Below are 22,476 nucleotides of genomic sequence, written 5' to 3' on the forward strand. Positions count from 1 at the left end.
TTTTTTGTTTTTTTTTTTTTTGTATTTTTTAGTAGAGACGGGGTTTCCCCTTGTTAGCCAGGATGGTCTCGATCTCCTGACCTCTTGATCCGCCCGTCTCGGCCTCCCAAAGTGCTGGGATTACAGGCTTGAGCCACCGCGCCCGGCCTGGGCAGCTTCTTTACTGCAATCTGTTTTATCAGCAAGGTCTTTATGACCTGTATCTTGTGATGAGCTCCTATCTCATCCTGGGACTTAGAATGCCTTCACTGTCTGGCAGTGCAGCCCAGTAGGTCTCAGCCTCATTTTACCCCGCTCCTATTTAAGATACAGTTGCTGTGATTCAAACGCCTCTGACATTTCTATTTTTTGTGCCCATTAACCATCCCCGCCTCCTCCTTGCCCCCCCGACGACCCTCTCCATCCTCTAGTAACCGTCCTTCTACTCTCTAACTCCATGGGCTCGATTGCTTTGTTTTTTGTTTGTTTGTTTTTACCTTTTTTGTTGCCCCACAGGGGAGACCCCTCCAAAATGTCAATTTGCTTTAATTTTTAGATCCCACAAATAAGTGAGGACACGCGATGTTGGTCTTTCTGTGCCTGGCTTAATATAATGACCTCCAACTCCATCCATGTTGTTGCAAATGACTGAATCTCGTTCTTTTTTTATGACTGAATGGTACCCCATTGTGTGTATGTGCTGCATTTTCTTTATGCATTCATCTGTTATGGACACTTAGGTTGCCTCCAAATCTTGGTTATTGTGAACAGAGCCGCAACAACCACGGGAGTGCAGATATCTCTGTGACGGGCCGATTTCCTTTCTCTGGGTATATACCCAGCAGCGGGATTGCTGGATCATATGATAGCTCTATTCGTTTTTTGAGGAACCTCCAAACTGTTCTCCATAGTGGCTGTACTAATTTACATTCCCACTGTGAACCCCGAAAATTTGAGACAGGTCTCAGTTGAATTAGAAAGTTGATTTTGCCGGCCGGGCGCCGTGGCTCAAGCCTGTAATCCCAGCACTTTGGGAGGCCGAGACGGGGGGATCACGAGGTCAGGAGATCAAGACCATCCTGGCTAACATGGTGAAACCCCGTCTCTACTAAAATACAAAAAACTAGCCGGGCGACCTGGCGGGCGCCTGTAGTCCCAGCTACTCGGGAGGCTGAGGCAGGAGAATGGCGTGAACCCGGGAGGCGGAGCTTGCAGTGAGCTGAGATCCGGCCACTGCACTCCAGCCCGGGCGACAGAGCAAGACTCCGTCTCAAAAAAAAAAAAAAAAAAAAAAAAAAAAAAAAAAAGAAAGTTGATTTTGCCAAGCTGGGGACAGGCACTTGTGATACAGCCGCAGCAGGTCCTGATGACATGTGCCCAGGGTGGTCAGAGCATAGCTTGGTTTTATGCCTTTTAGGGAGACCCGAGACATCAATCAACATATGTAAAATGGGCTGGGCGCAGTGGCTTACGCTGTAATCCCAGCACTTTGGGAGGCTGAGGCGGGTGGATCACTTGCGGTCAGGAGTTCGAGACCAGCCTGGCCAACATAGTGAAACCCATCTCTACTAAAAATATAAAGCTTAGCTGGATATGGTGGTGCATGCTTGTAATCCCAGCTACTCGAGGAGGCTGAGGCATGAGAATCGCTTGAACCCCGGAGGCAGAGGCTGCGGTGAGCCGAGATCAAGCCACTACACTCCAGCCTGGTCAACAGAGTGACACCCTGTCTCAAAAAAAAAAAAGTAAAATGAACATTGGTTTGGTCTGGAAAGGTGGGACAACTTGAAGGAAAAGCAGGACAATTCGATGCAGGCACGGGGCTTCCAGGTCATAGGAGGAAAAGAGACAAATAGTTGCATTCTTTTGAGTTGATGATTAGCCTCTCCAAAGGAGGGAAGCAGATATGCATTTATCTCAGTGAGCAGAGGGGATGACTTTGAATTGCTTACTCTAAGCAATTCCCAGCTTGACTTCGTAATTCTCGGGGCCTAAGATATTTTCCTTTCACACCACCAATAGCTTACGGGGAGGTTCCCTTTTCTCCGCATCCTCATCAGCATTTGTTATTGCTTGTCTTTTGGATAAAGCCATTTTAACTGGGGTGACGTGGCATCTCATTGTAGTTTTGATTTGCATTTCTCTGATCAGTGATGTCAAGCACCTTTTCACATGCCTGTTTTGTGTTGAGTGCCTTTTCATATGCCTGTTTGCCATTTATATGTCTTCTTTGGGGAAATGTGTATTCAAATCTTTTGCCCATTTTAATTGGATTACTAGGATTTTTTTCCTAGAGACTTGTTTGAGCTCCTTATGCATTCTGATTATCAATCTCTTGTCAGATGGCAGTTTTCTTAGTTTGTTGCCATAATGTTTTCAGAAAGATCAGGGTCCAATCTCAGAACACCTTGTCATTTTTCCTGCATGGATTCCCATCTTTATCTGCTACTTCTCTGGAATCATTCAGCTTGCTAATATTACCCCCAGTGGTTTTCTTCAAAAATAATATTGGCTCACACCTGTAATCTGAGCACTTTGGGAGGCTGAGGTGGGCGGATCATGAAGTCAGGAGATCAAGACCATTCTGGCTAACAACAGTGAAACCCCGTCTCTACTAAAAATACAAAAAATTAGCTGGGTGTGGTGGCAGGTGCCTGTAATCCCAGCTACTCAGGAGGCTGAGGCAGGAGAATGGCGTGAACCCGGGAGGTGGAGCTTGCAGTGAGTGGAGATCGTGCCACTGCACTCCAGCCTGGGTGACAGAGCGAGACTCCGTCTCAAAAAAAAAAAAAATTATATTGGCCAGGTGCAGGGGCTCATGCCTGTAATCCCAGCACTTGGGAGGCCAAGGCAGGAGGATCACTTGAGCCCAGGGAGTTTGAGACCAGCCTGGATAACACAGTGAGACCCTGCCTCTTAAAATACTACTACTACTACTACTACTACTACTACTACTACTACTAGTACTACTACTACTAGTACTACTACTACTACTACTACTACTAGTACTACTAGTACTGATGGGGGCCGAGTGCAGTGGCTCACGCCTGTAATCCTAGCACTTTGGGAGGCTAAGGTGGGCGGGTCACCCGAGATTTGGAGTTTGAGACCAGCCTGGCCAATATGGTAAAACCCTGTCTCTACTAAAAAAAAAAAAAAAAATTCACTGGGCATGGTGGTGTGCACCTGTAGTCCCAGCTACTTGGGAGGCTGAGGCATGAGAATCACTTGAACCTGGGAGGCAACGGTTGCAGTGAGCTGAGATTGTGCCATTGCACTCCACACTGGGCGACAGCATGAGACTCTGTCTCAAAAATTAATAATAATAATAGTATTGATGGGAAGAGAGAGTTGGGAAGGGCTGAAAAATTACTTTTTGGGCACTGTGCTCACTGCTTGGGTGATGAGATCAATCCTGCCCAAAACCTCAGCATCATACAACATACCCGTGGAACAAACCTGCAATGTACCCCCCGCATCTAAAATAAAAGTTGAAATAAAAATGATAATACTATTAGAGGCTGAAGTGGGAGGATTGCTTGAGCCCAGGAATTTGAGGCTGCAGTGAGCTTTGATTATTCCACTGTACTCCAGCCTGGGCGACAGAGTAAGACCCTGTCTCAAATAAAATAACAACAGCTGGGCATGGTGGCTCACGCCTGTAATCCCAGCACTTTGGGAGGCTGAGGCGGGTGGATCACGAGGTGAGGAGTTCAAGACCAGCCTGACCAACATGATGAAACCTGTCTCTACTAAAAATACAAAAATTAGCCGGGCGTGGTAGCAGGCGCCTGTAGTCTTAGCTACTCAGGAGGCTGAGGCAGGAGAATGGCTTGAACCTGGGAGGTGGAGGTTACAGTGAGCTGAGACTGTGCCACTGCACTGCAGCCTGGGTGACAGAGCAAGACTCCATCTCAAAAAAAAAAAAAAAAAATAGTAATAATAGTAATACAGTAGCCTCCAGCACCTGGGCTGTGGGATGACTGAGAGGTGCTCCTTGGGGAGCCCCTGCTGACCCGGCTCCCTCGGGGCACAGCCTTCATCCTCCCAAAGGCAGAGGTGTGTGTGCGAAATCATGTCCAGCCCTACATCCCGTCCATCCTGGAGGCCCTGATGGTGCCCACCAGCCAGGGCTTCACCGAGGTGCGGGACGTCTTCTTCAAGGAGGTCACGGACATGAACCTGAACGTCATCAATGAGGGCGGCATTGACAAGCTGGGCGAGGTGAGGCCGGCACTGCCCCTGGGAGGGGGTCTCCTGAGAGGAGGTCTGGTCTGTCCCAGAGGGCCCTGGCTGTGTGACTCGGGGCAGCCGTTCCCCTCCAAAGCCATCCCTGTAGACGGGGAGGGGCTGCTGGGGACTAGGGACCAAGGCCGTGAGGCCAGAGCTGTTGGAGTCCTCATGGGGCCTGTAGTTAGAGGAAAGAGGGAACATTAGCTCCTGGCCATCAGCCTTTAGAAACCAAGAGTGGTGCTAAAATAGAAAAGAAGTTAACAGAGAAGAGAAGGAAGGAGGGAAAGAAGGAGGGAAGGAGAGAAGGGGAGAGGGATGGACGGGCTTCGGGTGAACGATGAGATCAATAAGGCAGAATTCACAAGTCACACGCCGGCCAAATGGACACAGCCTTCGCTCTTCCTTCAGTTATCTGGCTCTCGGGGTGGACGTCCTTCCACAGTCTCCATCTGGGGGTGGCTGCCTGGAGCCCACGTAGTTGTCAGATCGAATTTATCCCGTATCTTCGTTTCCTCCTTTATACTCTGAAATGGGGAGTCCACAGACCATAATAATCCCAGAATCTGAGACCTGGAGAGGACCTTGGAGAGCATGAAAGCTCTCTCCCAACTTTGAAGCTGAGGAAACTGAGGCTCAGAGAGGGTGAATGACTTGCCCAAGGTCACCCAGCCCCTCAGAAGGGATGAGAGCCTTCTCCCGGCACCTAGGCTGCCTCTCCACAGTGCTGTGCCGCTGGACTGTGCCCTCCATGCCTTCAGAGCCTCATGCTTCTGTCCTGGGCGCTCCTGGGTTTACCTTTGTGGCCATCACCACCAGGTGGCTATCCCTGGTAGCAGGTGCCAGCCCCAGGGCCTGGACTTTGAGGACCCAGGCAAAGTATGTATGGGGAGGGCTGCCTGGCCACAGGGCGGCCCCACTCAGCCCCCACGGCCCGCCCCCTGCAGTACATGGAGAAGCTGTCCCGGCTGGCGTACCACCCCTTGAAGATGCAGAGCTGCTATGAGAAGATGGAGTCGCTGCGGCTGGACGGGCTGCAGCAGCGATTTGATGTGTCCAGCACGTCCGTGTTCAAGCAGCGAGCCCAGATCCACATGCGGGAGGTAGACCCGAGGCTACGACCCCCACTCCACACCCTGCCCACTGCCTTCCACAGGCCGCCTTCCCCAGGAGGGGTCCCTTCTGCTCCGTCCCCTGTCACGCCGTAGCCACGCTTGCCTGGCACACTCTTTCCTCCTCTGCTTGGAACATCTATGCCTCCACCCACCTGGCTAATTCTGACTCACTTCCCAGGTCTCAGCTTAGAGACCCCTTCCTCCAGGGAGCTCTCCCTGTCCCCCAGGCCCCTTCCCATGTTTCCTGTTGCCTTGAGGCAGGGACTGGCCTGAGTGTGCAGCGCTGAGAGTGGGAGAATGAGTGAGTGGGCACAGACTGCTCGCTGTGCCTCCCTGGTAGGCCTCGGGGTGGGGGGCTGGCTGAGGATTAGGACTCAGGAAGGGGCCGTGGTCACCCTGGGGGCTTCACATGTCTGCGGTGTGCCCCGCAGCAAATGGACAATGCTGTGTATACGTTCGAGACCCTCCTGCACCAGGAACTGGGGAAGGGGCCCACCAAAGAGGAGCTGTGCAAGTCCATCCAGCGGGTCCTGGAGCGGGTGCTGAAGGTGAGCGGCCCCACGCCCTGCCCCGGACCATCCTAGGTGAGGCCGAGCCCCAAGCCCCATCCCCGGCCACCACCAGGATTGCTGCCCCTGCAAGGAGGCGCCATGGTCCTCTTGTGCGGAGGAGGACTTGGAGGCTTGGGTCAGACCACTGGCCTCGTCCTACCCTCAGGGCCAATGGAGCCCACTGACCTGCAGGCCCCTGACCCCCTGGTTCCCTGCAGAAATATGACTACGACAGCAGCTCTGTGCGGAAGAGGTTCTTCCGGGAGGCCCTGCTGCAGGTCAGCATCCCTTTCCTGCTCAAGAAGCTGGGCCCTACCTGCAAGTCGGTGAGCGGTCCCCACCTGCTCCAGCCGTTTGGGCCCTAAGTTGGGGGTGGAGCCCACAGACCTCCTCTACCCTTGGCCCTGACCTCTCATCTCTGCCACCCCACCTGGGCAGGAGCTGCCTCGGTTCCAGGAGCTGATCTTCGAGGACTTTGCCAAGTTCATCCTGGTGGAAAACACGTACGAGGAGGTGGTGCTGCAGACCGTCATGAAGGACATCCTGCAGGGTGGGTGCCGTCCCGGGGTGGGGACTGTTGTCAGGAGGATGCTGAGGGGGCAGCTGAGAGGTGGTGGCAGCTGAGGGGGTCAGCTAAGGCACAAAGAAAAGGCCAGACTTGGCTGGGCACGGTGGCTCAAGCCTGTAATCCCAGCACTTTGGGAGGCCGAGACAGGCGGATCACGAGGTCAGGAGATCGAGACCATCCTGGCTATTATGGTGAAACTCCGTCTCTACTAAAAAATATAACATAAAAAAATCTAGTCCGGGCGGAGGTGGCGGGCGCCTATAGTCCCAGCTACCTTGGGAGGCTGAGGCAGGGAGAATGGCGTTAAAACCAGGAGGCTCAGGCTTGCAGTGAGCTGAGATCCGGCCACTGCCACTCCAGGCTGGGACGACAGAGCAAATCTCAAAAAAAAAAAAAGAAAAGGCCAGACTTGCACCTAGGGGCTGGATGAAGCCCACCGTTGGCTGTGTGGCCCCAGGAGCGGACAGCCTTGCATCTCTGTGCTTTAGTTTCTTCTCGTGTCCTTGGCTTTGCTGGGAGGCTGGGATGAGTGATTAGATGGCATGTGGTCAGCAGCCTGGGCCTGCTTTTAGCAATGAGGCCTGGAATAAATCACATCCCAATCACAGACCCCCATGGTGGGATGAGACAGGTCTCCTTTGAGCAGAGTCCAGCATGGGGGCAGCTGTGGGATCAGTGCTGTGTCCTGACCCTTCCCCTGTGGCCCTGCAGCTGTGAAGGAGGCTGCGGTGCAGAGGAAGCACAACCTATACCGGGACAGCATGGTCATGCACAACAGCGACCCCAACCTGCACCTGCTGGCCGAGGGCGCCCCCATCGACTGGGGCGAGGAGTACAGCAACAGTGGTGGGGGCGGCAGCCCCAGCCCCAGCCCCCCGGAGGCAGCCACCCTCTCGGAAAAGCGACGGCGCGCCAAGCAGGTGGTCTCTGTGGTCCAGGATGAGGAGGCGGGGCTGCCCTTTGAGGCTAGCCCTGAGCCACCATCACCTGCGTCCCCGGACAGTGTCACTGAGATCCAAGGCCTGCTGGCCCAAGGTCTGCGGGCTGAGAGCCCCCCGCCAGCCAGCCCCCTACTCAACGGGGCACCCGCCGGGGAGAGTCCCCAGCCCGAGGCCGCCCCCGAGGCCTCCTCGCCGCCTGCCTCACCCCGCCAGCATCTCCTGCCTGGAAAGGCTGTGGACCTTGGACCCCCCAAGCCCAGCGACCAGGAGACTGGAGAGCAGGTGTCCAGCCCCAGCAGCCACCCCGCCCTCCACACCACCACCGAGGACAGCGCAGGGGTACAGACTGAGTTCTAGGCCAGTGGGTCCCTGGCTGCTGCACACGGCACGGGCCGCTCCCTTCTGGGCCCAGGCAGGCTTGGCTCTGAGGAGGGTACCCTGGTCTATGTTGTGCCTTGTGAGTGGAGGTGGGGCAGGGCTGTGTGGCACCACGAGGGAGCGGGCCCACCTGAGTCACTTTATTGGATTCAGTCAACACTTTCTTGCTCCCTGTTTTCTCTTCTGTGGGATGATCTCAGATGCAGGGGCTGGTTTTGGGGTTTTCCTGTTTGTGCCGAGGGCGGGACACTGCTGGGGGGCTGGAGAGCCCCTCCCTTCCTGTCCTTCTTCTGTGGCCTCCGTCCCCTCATGGGTGCTGCCATCCTTCCTGGAGAGAGGAAGGTGAAAGCTGCTGTGAGGCCAGTGGGTTGCCGCCCACTCACCCAGGGGCTGGCTGGGCCAGGACAGGAGAGGGAGTGCAGTGGCCCCCCTGGCCCTGCTCCTTCCGCAGTTAGGGGTGGACCCAGCCTCGCTTTCCCCACTGTTCCGGAGAGAAGGGGAAGGAGGGGGTCTTCAGGCTGGAGCCAGGCTGGGAGTGCTGCGGGGAGGGATGGGATTTAGGGGGTGCCTCATGGGGTGGGTGGGCCTGGGGTGAAATGAGAAAGGCCCAGAACGTGCCGGTCTGCAGAGGGGAAGTGTCCTGAGTGAAGGAGGCGATCCCCGTCCTGGGGGATGCTGGGAGTGAGTGAGTGAGATGGCTGAGTGAGGGTTATGGGGAGCCTGAGGTTTTATGGTCCCATGTATCCCCTTCTCCTGGCCCCAGCCTGCCTCCCTCCCGCCCGCCTGGTCTCCCTCTGGTCCCCGTCCCTCTGGTGCTTGGAGCGGGAGCGAGGGGTGTAGTGGAGCTGGGTTCTGTCTTCTATGGGCCACCCTGAGGTCCTCAGTGGTTGTCTGGGGAGCCGGACAGGGATCCTGAGGGGTACAGGGTGGGGGGGGGGCTCCCTGAGGGTCTGGGGTCAGGCTAGGGTTTGACCTGTGCTGCCTCTCAGTCACCAAGTCACCTCCCCCTGAAAATCCAGTCCCCTCTTGGATGTCCTCGTGAGTCACTCTGGGCCTGGCTGTCATCCTGACTCAGCTTCTTGTTCCTGGGACAAGGGTCAAGCCAGGATGGGCCCAGGCCTGGCATTCCCCACGACCCCCAGACCTCCCCCACTGCTGCTTTGCTGGGGGCAGGGCAGAAATGGACTCCTTCAGGGTCCCCGAGGTGGGGTCCTGTCCCAGCCCTGCATCCTCCGTGCCCTAGACTTGCTCCCCAGAGGAGGGGCCTTGACCCACAGGACGTGTGGTGGTGCCTGGCACTCAGGGACCCCCAGCCCCCCAGCCCTGGTCTCTGGCGCATGTCTTCCCTCTTGTACCGAAGATCTGCGCCTCTAGTGCCTTTTGAGGGGTTCCCGTCATCCCTCCCTGACATTGTATTGAAAATATTATGCACACTGTTCATGCTTCTACTAATCAATAAACGCTTTATTTAAAGCCAGTTGCCTTGGGTGGTGCTGTGGGGGTAGGAGACAGGGAGGCCTGGGCTGGGGACTACGTCTAGGCCCCCATATGGCTCGGCTTTCTGGGCTTCTCACTTGACTGAGTGCCTCTATGTCCATGATCTGAGTTCTTATTCCATTTTACAGAGGAGGAAACAGGCTCAGCGAGAAGGGACCTGTCCAAGTGACCTGCTTTCTGGTGGCAGCTCAGGCAGCTTCCTCAGCCAGACTTGTGCCGGGTGCCCCTCGGGCAGCCTTGGGCGATGGTGAGGCCAAGAGGGACGGCAGCAGGCAGCAGCTTCAAGGCCATTCAGGGCCCTGGGGTGCAAGGTGGGCCCAGGCTTGGGCTGGATCCAAACAATGATGCTGGCTCCTTCAATGCTCCCAATCACACACTACTGTTTACCAAGAGCTCACTGTGGGCCAAGCGCTTTGTGTGTGGGAACAGGAGCCTCGAGAGAGCTCTAGAAAGTGGACACTGTTGTCACCACCATTTCACCAATGTGTAAACTGAGGCCTAGGAAGGTGGGGAACCTGGGCCAAGATTATGTGGCACAGGAACACCCCTCAAGCCCCCACAGCTGTTGGAGGTGGGTTGCCCCATCTGTGGGTAGAAACATGTCCCTACTGGGTGGGGTGGCAGCCAGTCACCTTGGGGATGTTGGCTTCTCTGGTGCCAGCCTGTCCGTGGTGGCCTAGGGCTTGGGCCTGGGCCTCCCTTGGTCAACAAGGGCTGAGGTGCAAAACACAGGACTGCAAGGCCCGAGACCAGGGATGCGGCTGTCCCTTGCTGTTGTCCGTGGCAGGTCACTGAGCCTCGAGCTCCTCCATGAGGCCTCCCTGGGCCCTAGTGAGAGTGTAAGGAGATCTGCAAAGCACTGCGCTCCAGGAGGTAGCCCCACCTGTCTCAGTCTCTCCCCTCTTGGCCAACTTGAGCCCAGGAGGGTGCTGGGAGGAGGGGGAACTGTGGGTGGGAAAAGGCCACCCAGCACCTGCCCAGGAAACGACTCAGATGACAAAGGGTGTTCGCCCGCCCCGTTCAGTGCACAGGACTGATGATCTCAGTGAGAGGGAAGCAGGCCCAGGCGTAGGGATTTTTCTGCCACCCCAGGACCTGAACTCTCCTGCCTGCTCCTGCGGGCACTGTACTTGGGGCAAGCACTCAGCGCCCCCTGGAGGCCACCAGCCGGTCAGGGCCGCATCATGTCCTGTGTTGAATGCATAGGGCAACTGAGGGCAACTGGGGCCCAAACACTGGCCAGGACCACTGAGTAAGCTGGAGGCAGAGCCCAGGTGCTCCGAGCAGGCCTGCCACGAGCCCAAGGAAGAGGCCGCACCTGGCTCAACACCATCTGCCAGAAAATGTGTAATCAACGTGCACCCCTGCAGCGAGTGCAAGTGTATATGGCTCCTAGAATTTGCAGTGACCAACCTGCACAACTGCACGGGTTTGAGGGTGAGGATGCTTCTGGGCCTCAAACCCCGCATCACCATGTCCCAGTTGCAAGGCCCTGGGCATTTACCCCCAGTCAGCCTCAGCTGCCTCACTGGGATAATGAACGGAACACACAGAGCTCCTCTGCTCATGGAGGCACAGGCCGCAGACATCACGGGCCCTGGCTGCCTCTGGGCCCCAGTCTCCACCTGTGAAGGGGGGGGGCACTGGGATAACGCGACATTCAAGATGGCCCTACCTGACCGCTCCTTTCGGCTGCGGTGCGGCGCGCTCCTGCCTCCTTCCCCGAGAAGAGCTGCCCTCTGCCCTAGCCCCATCCCCAGACCTCATCCCCTCCCCTCCCTGGGCTCCCATGAGGACCCAGCGATGACTCAGGCCAGAAGCACGCTGAAGACAGGTTTATTGACACTCCTGCTTCAGATTGAGCTACATGGGGTAAGGAGGGACAGATGTGGAGAGCAGGAGGGCCCCAGGGTGCTGGGGAGCAGCAGAGAGGGAGGCCCAGGGGTGCTGGTGCCACTGTGAGTACAGGCCTGCACCGTATGCCTTCCCAGGACGGCCTCCGCTCACCCAGCCAGGCCCTCCTGCTCCCTTCCCACATGCAGAGTGGGACAGGACTGTGCATGGTCCCCAGATGAGGACCAAGCTCCTGCAGGGGTGGTGACCTTCAGTCAAGACAGCTGGGAGACAGCAGATCCGTGATTAGGCTGGGGCGCTGGCTCCCAGGCTTGGGACCATTAGACCAGTGGTGCAGTGGCCTCTCCAGCCCCAGCCCCCGGGACCATTTAGACCAGCGGTGTCATGGATTCGGAGCGCCTCTGCCTGGCCCAGACATGCTTGGAGCTCAGGGTGGGGGCTCCTGGGCGGTGGGGAAGGGGCCCAGGGCAGGGGGGCCTCATACGTGTCAGGCTGGCACAAGGCTGAGCAGGAGCCCGGGGCTCGCAATGGCCGAGGCAGGGCCAGGCCCAGGCCCAGGTGGGTGGGCAGCACTCAGCTGCTGTGGTAGATCCGGAGGCGCTGGGCGATGTCCTGGCGGCACAGCGGGCAGGTGCGCAGTGGCTGGCAGCACTGCTGGCAGCAGCAGACGTGGCCACAGTTGAGGAAGATCATCTGGGCCTGGGGAAGGAGAGCGGGAGTGTGTGGTAGGCCCTGCTGGGTTCCAGGAGTCCCAGGCCCCGGGCCCTTTTTTTTTTTTTTGAGACAGAGTCTCACTCTGTTGCCCAGGCTGGAGTGCAGCGGTGTGATCTCAGCTCACTACAACCTTGGCCTCCCAGGTTTATGTGATTCTCCTGCCTCAGCCTCCCAAGTAGCTGGGACTATAGGCGCGCACGACCACACCTGGCTAAATTTTTTGTATTTTTAGTAGAGACGGGGCTTCACCATGTTGGTGAGGCTGGTCTCGAACTCCTGACCCCAAGTGATCTTCCTGGGTCTCCCAAAGTGCTGGAATTACAGGAGTGAGCCACTGTGCCGGCTCCCTTCGTTATTCTTTAGCATCTTTACCATAAACACCTGATAGTGGGGCCTTTGGGCATCTGAACGCCACAGAAACAGAACAGGCACGGCCGAAAGGGGTAACCTAGTCCTTCTGTTAGCAGTTTGCTGTCTATTTCTCTATAGTTTGTAAAAAAAATATAAATATCCATATAAATGCCCCAACTGTTTCTTTCTTAAATAAAACTGGGGATTCCATTCCTGCCCTCTGGACAGGGGACGGAGGCCTGTTCAGCCAGCCCCTGCAGGAGGGCATGCAGGGTGTTCAGGCTTCTTTCTTGTTGATGCACTTGCCCAGGCCCTGAACTCCTCAGTCTACAAATGATCCCAACCCGGAGCAGCAGCCACTGACTCAGGACCACACTTTGCCTCAGCATCTCCTGCTTTCCGGAACTGATCCAAGCTCCGCTCAAAGCTGTCTGTAATGCCAAGGGCTGCAGAACAGGGATTATATTTGGAACCAACAGGTCCATCCATATCATGGCATGAGCTGGGTCAACTGGAGACCCTGGAGTCATCAAACTACAAACATGGCTGCTTTTCTAAGTAGGATCCCTCCGTGGAGGCAAAGAAGGATTTGTATTTCATTCACCGCTCTCTGTAATTTTTACAATAAGTGTTAATGAATTTTTAAAAGATGATTTTTTTTTTTTTTTTTTTTTGAGATGGAGTCTCGATCTGTCTGCCAGGCTGGAGTGCCGTGGTGGGATCTTGGCTCACTGCAATATCTGCCTCCCAGGTTCAAGTGATTCTCCTGCCTCAGCCTCCCAAGTAGCTGGGATTACAGGTGTGCGCCACCACGCCTGGCCGATTTTTGTATTTTTAGTAGAGATGGGGTTTTACCATGTTGGCCAGGCTGGCCTCGAGCTAACCTCAGGTGATCCACCTGCCTTGGCCTCCCAAAGTGCTGGGATTACAGGCATGAGCCACCGTCCCTGGCCAAAAGATGATTTTCTAAAGCCTCTGCAGGGTAAATCATGTTGTTGATATTTCATGATTTGGGAATTTTTTTTTTCCTATTTATTAAGTAGGAACAAAAAGAAAAAAGATCTGGAAAATGATGTGAGCGCAGCTCATATTTGGGTCATGGCATCGGGCTCATTTTTATTGCCTGCATTCTTTCTAGATGAGCACAGTCTACTTAGACAACTGGAGAAAACACGTTCAGAGACAACCCTGTACCTGGAGAATTTGAGGAGGGTGGCCGCAGGCAGGGCAGGCGGGTGGGGAGGGCCCCAGACTTACCTCCCGTTCCAGGCACACGACACACTCTGAGACCTGCACCTCCAGCTCTGCAGGGGGAGCGGATGGCCTCACAGACTCAGGAGGCTCCTGGGGGGCTGTAGGGGTGAGGACCTCACCTGTTGGTGGTTTCAGCTCTGTGGGGACCAGATGGACAGACTGAGCCACGGTCATCTCCGCTGACCCCAACCCCTAGGGGCTCATCGTGGCCGTGCCTGTCCCCATAGTGAGTGAGCTGGAGGGTGGGGGAGCCTCTGCTCTCGGATCTGAGGGAAGTGCTCTCCTTGCCAACACACTCTCTTCTTCTCTTCTCGGAGCCTCATCTCCCATCTGCAGAATGGGACTGAAGTCTCTCTGCAGGGATGGCCGCAGCGCCTGGTAAGTGGGTCCTCTGATCTCTAATGTCCCCGGGACCCTTCAGAGCCACCCTGCAAGTAGGGCTTGACACTTTCAGAGATGAGACATTTGAGCCTCAGAGGCGGGGAGTCACTCACCCAGGGCCACGCAGCCATCTGGTGGCGCAGCCACAGCCCTGGGGCAGGAGCTCTCAGTGAAGGGCCAGCTCTTGGCTTCTCCACCTGGTTGCCCAGGAGACAGGATGGGCTGTTGCCCATCAGGTGACCCAGGGGAGCAGAATGAGAGGCCCCCCAACACTGCTCCCCCGCCCCCAGCCCCACAGAGTCCCCAGCATGCTGGCTGCTCTGCCCTGGAGCCAGCATGCCCTGCTAGGACATCAGAAGCAGCCCTTACAAAATGCTAAGTCTCTCTTTTTTTTTTTTGAGACAGAGTCTCGCTCTGTTGCCCAGGCTGGAGTGCAGTGGCGCCATCTCGGCTCACTGCTACCTCTGCCTCCCAGGTTCAAGCAATTCTCCTGCCTCAGCCTCTTGCATATCTGGGACTATAGGCATGCACCACCGTGCCCAGCTAAGTTTTGTATTTTTAGTAGAGATGGGGTTTCACCATGTTGGCCAGGATGGTCTCCGTCTCCTGACCTCGTGATCCGCCTGCCTCAGTCTCCCAAAGTGTTGGGATTACAGGCGTGAGCCACCACGCCCGGCCAAAACTAAAGATTTTTAAAAGGCTGTTACAACACTAGACCCTCTAAGGGTATCAGTGTTGCCCCCAAGCCACCATTTTTTTTTTTTTTTTTGAGATGGAGTCTCGCTCAGTCGCCCAGGCTGGGAGTGCAGTGGCTGGATCTCGGCTCACTGCAAGCTCCGCCTCCCGGGTTCACGCCATTCTCCTGCCTCAGCCTCCCAAGTAGCTGGGACTACAGGCACCCGCCACCGCGCCCGGCTAGTTTTTCACATTTTTAGTAGGGATGGGGTTTCACCGTGTTAGGCGGGATGGTGTCGATCTCCTGACCTCATGATCCGCCTGCCTCGGCCTCCCAAAGTGCTGGGATTACAGGCGTGAGCCACCGCGCCCGGCCCCCAAGCTACCATTTGAGGGAGCTCTCATATATATATATGTATGTGTGTGTGTGTGTGTGTATGTATGTGTATGTATGTGTGTGTGTGTGTATGTGTGTGTGTGTGTGTGTGTATATATATACATTTTTTTTTTTTTCCCAGACAGGGTCTTGCTCTGTCACCCAGGCTGGAGTGTAGTGTTATGATCACAGCTCACTGCAGCCTCAACCTCCCAGGCTCAAGCAATTCTCTCACCTCAGCCTCCGGAGTAGCTGGGATGATGCCTTGCTAATTTTTTGATTTGTTTTGTTTTGTTTTGTTTTTGAGACAGTCTTTCCCAGGCTGGAGTGCAAGGGCACAACCATGGCTCACTGCAGCCTCGACCTCCAAGCTCAAGCGATCCTACCACCTTTGCCCCCCAAGTAGCTGGAACGAAGGTGTGCACCACCGTGCCCAGCTGATTTTATTTTTTGTAGAGAAGTGGTCTCTCTATGTTGCCCAGGCTGGTCTCAAACTCCTGGGCTTGACTGATCCTCCCGTGCAGGCCTCCCAAAGTGCTGGGATTACAGCCCTGAGCCACTGCACCCAGCCTCTATATTTGCTTGTTTCTTTTTCTTTTTTGGTTTTTGAGACAGAGTTTCACTTTGTCACCCAGGCAGGAGTGCAATGGTGCGATCTTGGCTCACTGTAACTTCTGCATCCTGGGTTCAAGCAATTCTCCTGCCTCAGACTCCCGAGTGCTGGGACTACAGGTGTGCGTCACCACGCGTGGTTAATTTTTGTATTTTTAGTAGAGATGCGGTTTCACCATGTTGGCCAGTCTGGTCTCAAACTCCTGACCTCAGGTGATCCACCCGCCTCGGCCTCCCAAAGTGCTGGGATTACAGGTGTGAGCCACTGCACCCGGCCCCAGCCTCTATATTTGATATAAAGTATACCGATTTCTGGGAGTAATAAGAGAATTGTTAGGAAATTCAGGGCTTCCCTTGCCTTCTGGAACTCAGGATGGATCCCACCATGGCCCCTTCCCCAATGGGCACAAGCAGGAAGCCCTGAGCAGCCCAGGCATCCACTCTCTGCATGTGGCCACAAATCCTCATGGCCGATCTGCTATAGAGAGGAAGAACCTGCTTGTTTGCTCCAGGGATGACTCAAACAGTGAGAAGCAGCCGGTCCTGAGGACCACTAGGCTCAGAGGCACTGCACCCTGCTCAGGGTGAAGGGCACCTGTTTGTGACTCCTGCTCACGTGAGGCTTGTCTGCCAGGGGTGACCCCAACTCCTGATGGAAATCTCTTCTGATCTCCAGTCTGAGAGCTGGAGGGTCAGGAACATCCAGAAGGGGTCTATTCTGCACATAAGAAGTTTAATGACTTTTTGGGGGTTGAGTCAATGTCCCTGGAGTAAAAGTGGCTGCAAAACTGGTGCCTGAAGCTATCCTGGGGCTGCAGTCAGCCCAGCCCCCTGGAGCCCCGGGGCCTCCCCACTGAGGTCCAGTCCAGAAATCCACCTTCACCTTGGCTCCTTTGCCTCTTCCTTGGCTCTGGCTAAAAATGCCCTGCCCAGAGCCTCGCCCAGCCCAGCAGCACAAGCCTGCCCTCTCCTTCACCCCTGCTCTGGCCCCCCACCTCTTCCCCAGGGAGGCAGTGAAGCCCAGTGGTTCCACCATTTGCCAGCAGTGGGACCTGACGGGGGACATGCTAACCTCTCTCCACTTCAGTTTCCTCATCTTGAAAATGAGGACCACAACAGTGCCTCCTCGCGGGGTTGATCCGGAGGTTCCGCAACGTGGTTCATACACAGCAGTGAGTAGGTGCTGGGCCCCCGGGTTGTGCTCAGCACATGGCAGACCCCAGACTCCACACCTGCCCGTTCTCCCCATGGCCCTCACGACCTGCCTTTGCCCCTTCACAGCCTGTTGTGGACATCTCTCCACATCCACAGGTGTGCCTCAGGCCCAGCACTGGGCACACTGCAGGCCCTGGGACGGGCTATTTCTCCTTCTAGTCCAAAGTCCCTCAGTGTGTGGATCCCAGCATCTGTAGGGTGAACTGAGGGAAGGCTATGGGACAGGGAGCTGGGAGGGCCCCTCCACTGCTATGTGGAGGTCTCCTGTTCTCCCAATTTGGTGGCCAGTTTTTCCCACCTGTAAAACGGGCTCACTGATCCCTAAGCCTGCTCCTTGGGAGGGAACCTTACCGACCAGCAGGGGCTAGAACCAGCCCTCAGGACTCATCCTGAAATGTAAGCAAATGACTGTCCCCACCAGAGCCCACACATATGGCTGGGAGCCCTGTCTGGAAGAGGCCAGAGCTGTGCTGGTACCTGGCTGGATCCTGGCTGCATCCAGCAGTTCCTGGACTCTCCGGAGGATCTCATGCTGTAGGCCAGCTTCTGATACGCCCACCTGTAACAGTTCAAGGAAGTGCAGACTGTGACCTGGGCAGGAGCCTGCTAAATGGCATGAATTACCTGGCACAGGCCCAGGCCCACAGGACCGCTGGCACCTTCTGCTGGAAATGTGGAAGCCTTCCAGGGCCTGGTGGGGTCCAAGGTCAGGATGAAGCAGTGCGGCACCATAGCTGTGAGGGCAACCTCCCCAGGCCTCAGCCCAATCAGTGTGGCAGGGGTTGGGGGGAAACTGAAGCCCAAAGGGAAACCAGCACTAGCAACAGCTACAGTTTAGCAACTGTTTCCCGGTGCCAGGCTTCACCTGCACACCTCAGCCACTTCCCCATCAGGTGGGGCAGAAGAGAAGCCTGGGAGGCCAAGACACAAGGCAGTAGCAGCACGTGAGCCCCACAGTCCCTCAGCCTCCAGAGCCTGAGCGGCACAGCCTGTGACCCTCAGTGCCATCCAGTCCTTTCGGACCCTGGTGTCTACATCTGTCCAGGGAGGGGCAGGACAGTCTCACGGCAAAGAACACGAACTCTGGGGCCACACTGCTTTCTGCTGTGTGACCTTGGGCCAAATTTTTTTTTTTTTTTTTTTTTTGAGATGGAGTCTCGCTCAGTTGCCCAGGCTGGAGTGCAGTGGCGTGATCTCGGCTCACTGCAAGCTCCGCCTCCCAGGTTCACGCCATTCTCCTGCCTCAGCCTCCCAAGTAGCTGGGACTACAGGCGCCTGCCGCCATGCCCGGCTAATTTTTTGCATTTTTAGTAGAGACGGGGCTTCACCGTGTTAGCCAGGATGGTCTCGATCTCCTGACCTCGTGATCTGCCCGCCTCAGCCTCCCAAAGTGCTGGGATTACAGGCGTGAGCCACTGTGCCCGGCCGGGCCAAGTTATTGTCTTACTGGGTCTCATCTGAAAGATGATGATAATGATATGTACCCCACTAGGCTGTCAGAAGAATTCAGTGAGTTCGAATACAAAAAGTGCTTAAAATGGTGCCCAGCAGGTGCAGGTGCTACAAAGTTAGCTGGCACAGTGATGATAATTCTGTTTTGAAGAATAAGTGGATTAATGTGCTGTAAAGAGCTCAGCTTGTGCCCAGAAAGGAACAGGGGCTCAGGCAGTGCTGTGGCCACGACAGTCTGTGACACCATGGGGCAGGGCAGACGCTGGATCGGATAATCCCCAAGGGCCTGTCTTGTCCCTCCAGTCTGAAGATCTAGTCTGAGCAGGTCAGCAGGACCCACCTCCCCAGGATTTCCCAGTGAGACAGTGTGTAGGGCACACACAGGCATCTGGGGCAGAAGGGCAGGTGTTCTGGCCATCTGGAAGCAAGGTGGCCCTGGGCCATTAGGTAAGGACAGGCCTCACTGAGGACTACATAAGGAGCAGGTCAACCCCCGGCTGGTCAGGACAGCGGCCTTGCGCCCCCTCCTCTCCCTGCGGACGGCTGCTGCCTACCTTGGCCAGGTCCCCGGGGCTCATTTGGCTCAGCAGGTCCAGTGAGAGGCGGTGGTGCGCAAAAATGGGCAGGTAGTGCTCAGCTGACAGCTCCTCCAGGAGAGCCACCAGCTGGCGCTCCATGCCCTCTTCCTGCAAGAAAGAAACATGTACCATGAGCGGGCAGGAAGAAAAGAACCCCCTGTTTACAACAGAAAATGAAGGGCTTGAATATACATAACCTAATACATAGAATGTACTCGGGATTTTTCCTACAAAAACTCATGTGTAGGCAGACAGAGAAAGATAGGCCCAGGGGTTCACTGCCGCTCTGTCTGCAAACCTGAAAATAGTAAGCAACTTGAACATCCATCAGGAGGGGGCTGTTTCAACCACCTCTCTCCCTGCAGGTGCTGGGCAGACAGTGGCTCCTGGCACAGGCTTTGCTCTACTGTGGGCAGGTCTCTGGCCCGCACAGCAGTGACCAGTGCCTTGTCACCCCCCTCACCAGAATAAATACTCCCTCTCTCTCACTTCTGTCTCCACTGGGGCTTGGCACAGGATCTGGCATGCTAGAGTCACCAGGAAGGTAACAAGAGGCAGAGCATGGTGGAGGCACCGCAGGTGCCTCTGGGAGGAGGTCCCCGGGGCTCCCTGGCCGGGGCAGGCACCAGCAGTCCTTACTTGCAGCTTCAAGGACAAGGGCTTCTGGTTCAAAAGCCGTTGATACTGAATCAGCCAGTAATTTTCCTGCCTCGTTTCACTTTTGGCTTCTAACTCCGTCTGCCAGGAATGAAGCAGGCAATGTTAGTTTCAAAACGGTAATAAAACCTGTAATAACAATGATGGTTGCTGGGCATGGTGGTTCACGCCTGTAATCCCAGCACTTTGGGAGGCCGAGGTGGGAGGATCACCTGAGGTCGGGAGTTCGACACCAACCTGACCAACACGGAGAAACCCCATCTCTACTAAAAATACAAAATGAGGCTGGGCGCAGTGGCTCACGCCTGTAATCCCAGCTCTTTAGGAGGCTGAGGTGGGAAGATCACGAGGTCAGGAGATTGAGACCATCCTGGCTAAATGGTGAAACCCCGTCTCTGCTAAAAAATAAAAAAAAAAAAAAAAAAAAAAAATTAGCCAGGTGTGATAGCTGGCGCCTGTAGTGCCACTCGGGAGGCTGAGGCAGGAGAATGGCATGAACCCGGGAGGCGGAGCTTGCAGTGAGCCGAGATTGCATCACCACTGCACTCCAGCCTGGGCGACAGAGTGAGACTCTGTCCCAAAAAAAAAAAAAATTACAAAACTAGCAGGGCATGGTGGTGCATGCCTGTAATCCCAGCTACTCGGGAGATCGAGACAGGAGAATCTCTTGAACTCGGGAGGCGGAGGCTGCAGTGAGCTGAGATCGCACCACTGCACTCTAGCCTGGGCAACAAGAGCGAAACTCCGTCTCAAGAAAACAAAAACAAAAACAAAACAAAGAGTTATGAACTATGCTCCTCTGAGCGGGTGGACAGCACTTGGTACTTTTTTATTTTATTTCATTTCATTTCAGTTCATTTCATTTTTGAGATGGGCTCTTGCTCTGTCACCCAGGTTGAGTAGCTGGGACTACAGGTGTGCGCCACCACGCCTGGCTAATTATTGTATTTTTAGTAGAGACGGGGTTTTGCCATGTTGGCCAGGCTGGTCTCAAACTCCTGACCTCGTGATTCGTCCGCCTCGGCCTCCCAAAGTGTTGGGATTACAGGCGTGAGCCACTGTGACTGGCTGGCACTTAGTATTTTACAGAGAACTTTCTCACCCGCTTATTGTCTATAGTTTAAACTATAGAAATGAGAAAAGCAGGAAGCATCACTCTCTCCAATTTACTGCTGAGACGAGCTCAGAGAAGGTAGCTGACCTGCCCGACGCCACACACCGGGTCAAGGTGAGCGCCTCAACCTGAGCTTCTGCCACCTGGTACCACACTCTGCTATTCCCTGTGGGAGGTACCCCCTCTGTCTGCCTGTGGGAGAGCAAGCATTACCCAGCCCGGGCTGCCTCCTGGGCCCAGGCAAGGAGGATACAGGTGCGAAGGACACCCTCAGCTTCTAGAGTGAGCTTCACTGTCTGACAGAGCTGAAAAATGATCAGTGTGCTATTGATCATGATTCTTTTTTTGTTTTGAGACAGACTTTCACTCTTGTGACCCGGGCTGGAGTGCAATGGCACGATCTTGGCTCACCACAACCTCCACCTCCCGGGCTCAAGTGATTCTCCTGCCTCAGCCTCCCAAGTAGCTGGGATTACAGGCACCCGCCACCACACCTTGCTAATTTTGTATTTTTAGTAGAGACGGGGTTTCTCCATGTTGGCCAGGCTGGTCCTGAACTCCCACCTTAGGTGATCCATCTGCCTTGGCCTCCCAAAGTGCTGGGATTACAGGTGTGTGCCATCGTGCCCGGCCTGAACATGATTCTTTTATTCCGCCATTCGATAACTCTTCGTTAAGTATTGTTCTAGGTGCTGAGAATACAGCAGCGAACAAACGATGCTGATAACGACCACAGTGACAACAGGCATAGCTGACGTGTTCACAGTACTATGTGCCAGACCATGCTGTGCACCTAAAGATGCCATTCATTAATCCTCACAACTCTTTGAAGGAGATTCTACCTCCCAGGTGAGGGAACTGAGGTTCAGGGTGATGAGTAACCTGCCCAGGGTGCAGCCAGGAATCAGATCCAGGCCTGTCTTACTCCAGAGCCCATGCTCAGAACAACGGAGCTGCTCCGTGAGGGCTGGCGTGACTGGGGAATGGGATCAGCGCAGGCGTTTCCCAATCCCTGCTGGGCCTGACTGCCCTTTGGGGGCCCCCCCGGACCTGGCCACGCCCACTGCTCCCTTCCATCTGGGCTGCAGCCCCTCTCTTCCAGCGCCCAGGAGCCAGACGGGCTGTGTTCTGCTGGGTCGGTGCTTCCTCCTTTGGTGGTGACCCCCAAGGCCTACAAGGGCAGGAGCACCAGCCACAGCCCCTGGCTGCTACGGCACAGCGCCAAGCCACCATCTGCAAAGTAACCTGATGCATAGGAGATGGCAGTAGGGCACCGTGAGGAACAGGCAGCTTCCTCTGATGGGCACAGGCTTGTTCAGGCCTCCAGAAGAAGCTGGTCTCTTCTAAACCTGCACAGGGCCCGGCCTAGGACGCAGCTCAGAGGGCGTCTGGTGCATTCACGGTGACACAGGAACGACTCGTTCTTTTCCACCCCAGATGGTGGGCCTGGCCTTTGTCCTCATTGCTTGGGTTCCCACTGGGTCTAGAGGAGACACTCTCAAGGGGGCCTCTGCCACACTGAAAATGTGCCAGTGTCAAACCCATCAGGGGACAGGGGACGGCTGGGCCACTCCTACCAAAAACTTATCAAACGGCCTGCCCTGGACACAGCGAGTCCTGTCTGGAGTGAATGCTCATGGCTGTTCCTGAATACTCGACTACAAAGGCAGTCGGAGAGCATCACCTAGAAAAGTTTAAAAACCAGAAGTAATCCACATACTCAACAACAGGGGCCAAGCACAGTCTTGAAAAAGGACATCAAGGAATAGTTTAATGACTTGAAAAGAAATGTGGAGAAACAGGCTGCTCGAAAAGGGTATGTACCATGTCACGTTTAAAAGGCACACACATGAATAGCTATGAAGATGCATCACAATGTTTGGAAAATATGCATCGGAACAGCAGGAGAGGCTGGGCGTGGTGGCTCATGCCTGTAAAACCAGCACTTTTGGAGGCCAAGGCAGACAGATCATTTGAGCCTAGG

At 55.3% G+C, this 22,476-nt stretch overlaps 2 protein-coding genes across 2 annotated transcripts in view; one reads left to right on the plus strand and one right to left on the minus strand.

Annotated features, from left to right (window-relative positions):
• The window catches only part of NIBAN2 (niban apoptosis regulator 2), a 65,335-nt gene extending 56,096 nt beyond the window's left edge, over positions 1-9,239 (plus strand). Inside the window, exons 9-14 of the mRNA XM_017892820.1 lie at positions 4,016-4,203; positions 5,157-5,312; positions 5,756-5,872; positions 6,094-6,201; positions 6,314-6,425; positions 7,155-9,239. Of these exons, the coding sequence (XP_017748309.1) occupies positions 4,016-4,203; positions 5,157-5,312; positions 5,756-5,872; positions 6,094-6,201; positions 6,314-6,425; positions 7,155-7,741 (1,268 nt within the window). The 3' untranslated portion in view covers positions 7,742-9,239. The remainder of the gene's footprint in view (positions 1-4,015; positions 4,204-5,156; positions 5,313-5,755; positions 5,873-6,093; positions 6,202-6,313; positions 6,426-7,154) is intronic.
• Positions 9,240-11,079: 1,840 nt separating this feature from the next.
• LRSAM1 (leucine rich repeat and sterile alpha motif containing 1) overlaps positions 11,080-22,476 on the minus strand; it is a 30,836-nt gene continuing 19,439 nt past the window's right edge. The window contains exons 12-16 of the mRNA XM_017892832.1: positions 19,361-19,459; positions 18,698-18,829; positions 17,169-17,250; positions 13,436-13,569; positions 11,080-11,812 (exon numbers count right to left, since the gene is read on the minus strand). Coding sequence (XP_017748321.1) covers positions 11,687-11,812; positions 13,436-13,569; positions 17,169-17,250; positions 18,698-18,829; positions 19,361-19,459 — 573 coding nt within the window. The 3' untranslated portion in view covers positions 11,080-11,686. The remainder of the gene's footprint in view (positions 11,813-13,435; positions 13,570-17,168; positions 17,251-18,697; positions 18,830-19,360; positions 19,460-22,476) is intronic.

The sequence above is a fragment of the Rhinopithecus bieti genome, unplaced genomic scaffold (assembly GCF_001698545.2).
Source record: "Rhinopithecus bieti isolate Rb0 unplaced genomic scaffold, ASM169854v2 scaffold_22745, whole genome shotgun sequence".
NCBI classification, from domain to species: Eukaryota; Metazoa; Chordata; class Mammalia; order Primates; family Cercopithecidae; genus Rhinopithecus; species Rhinopithecus bieti.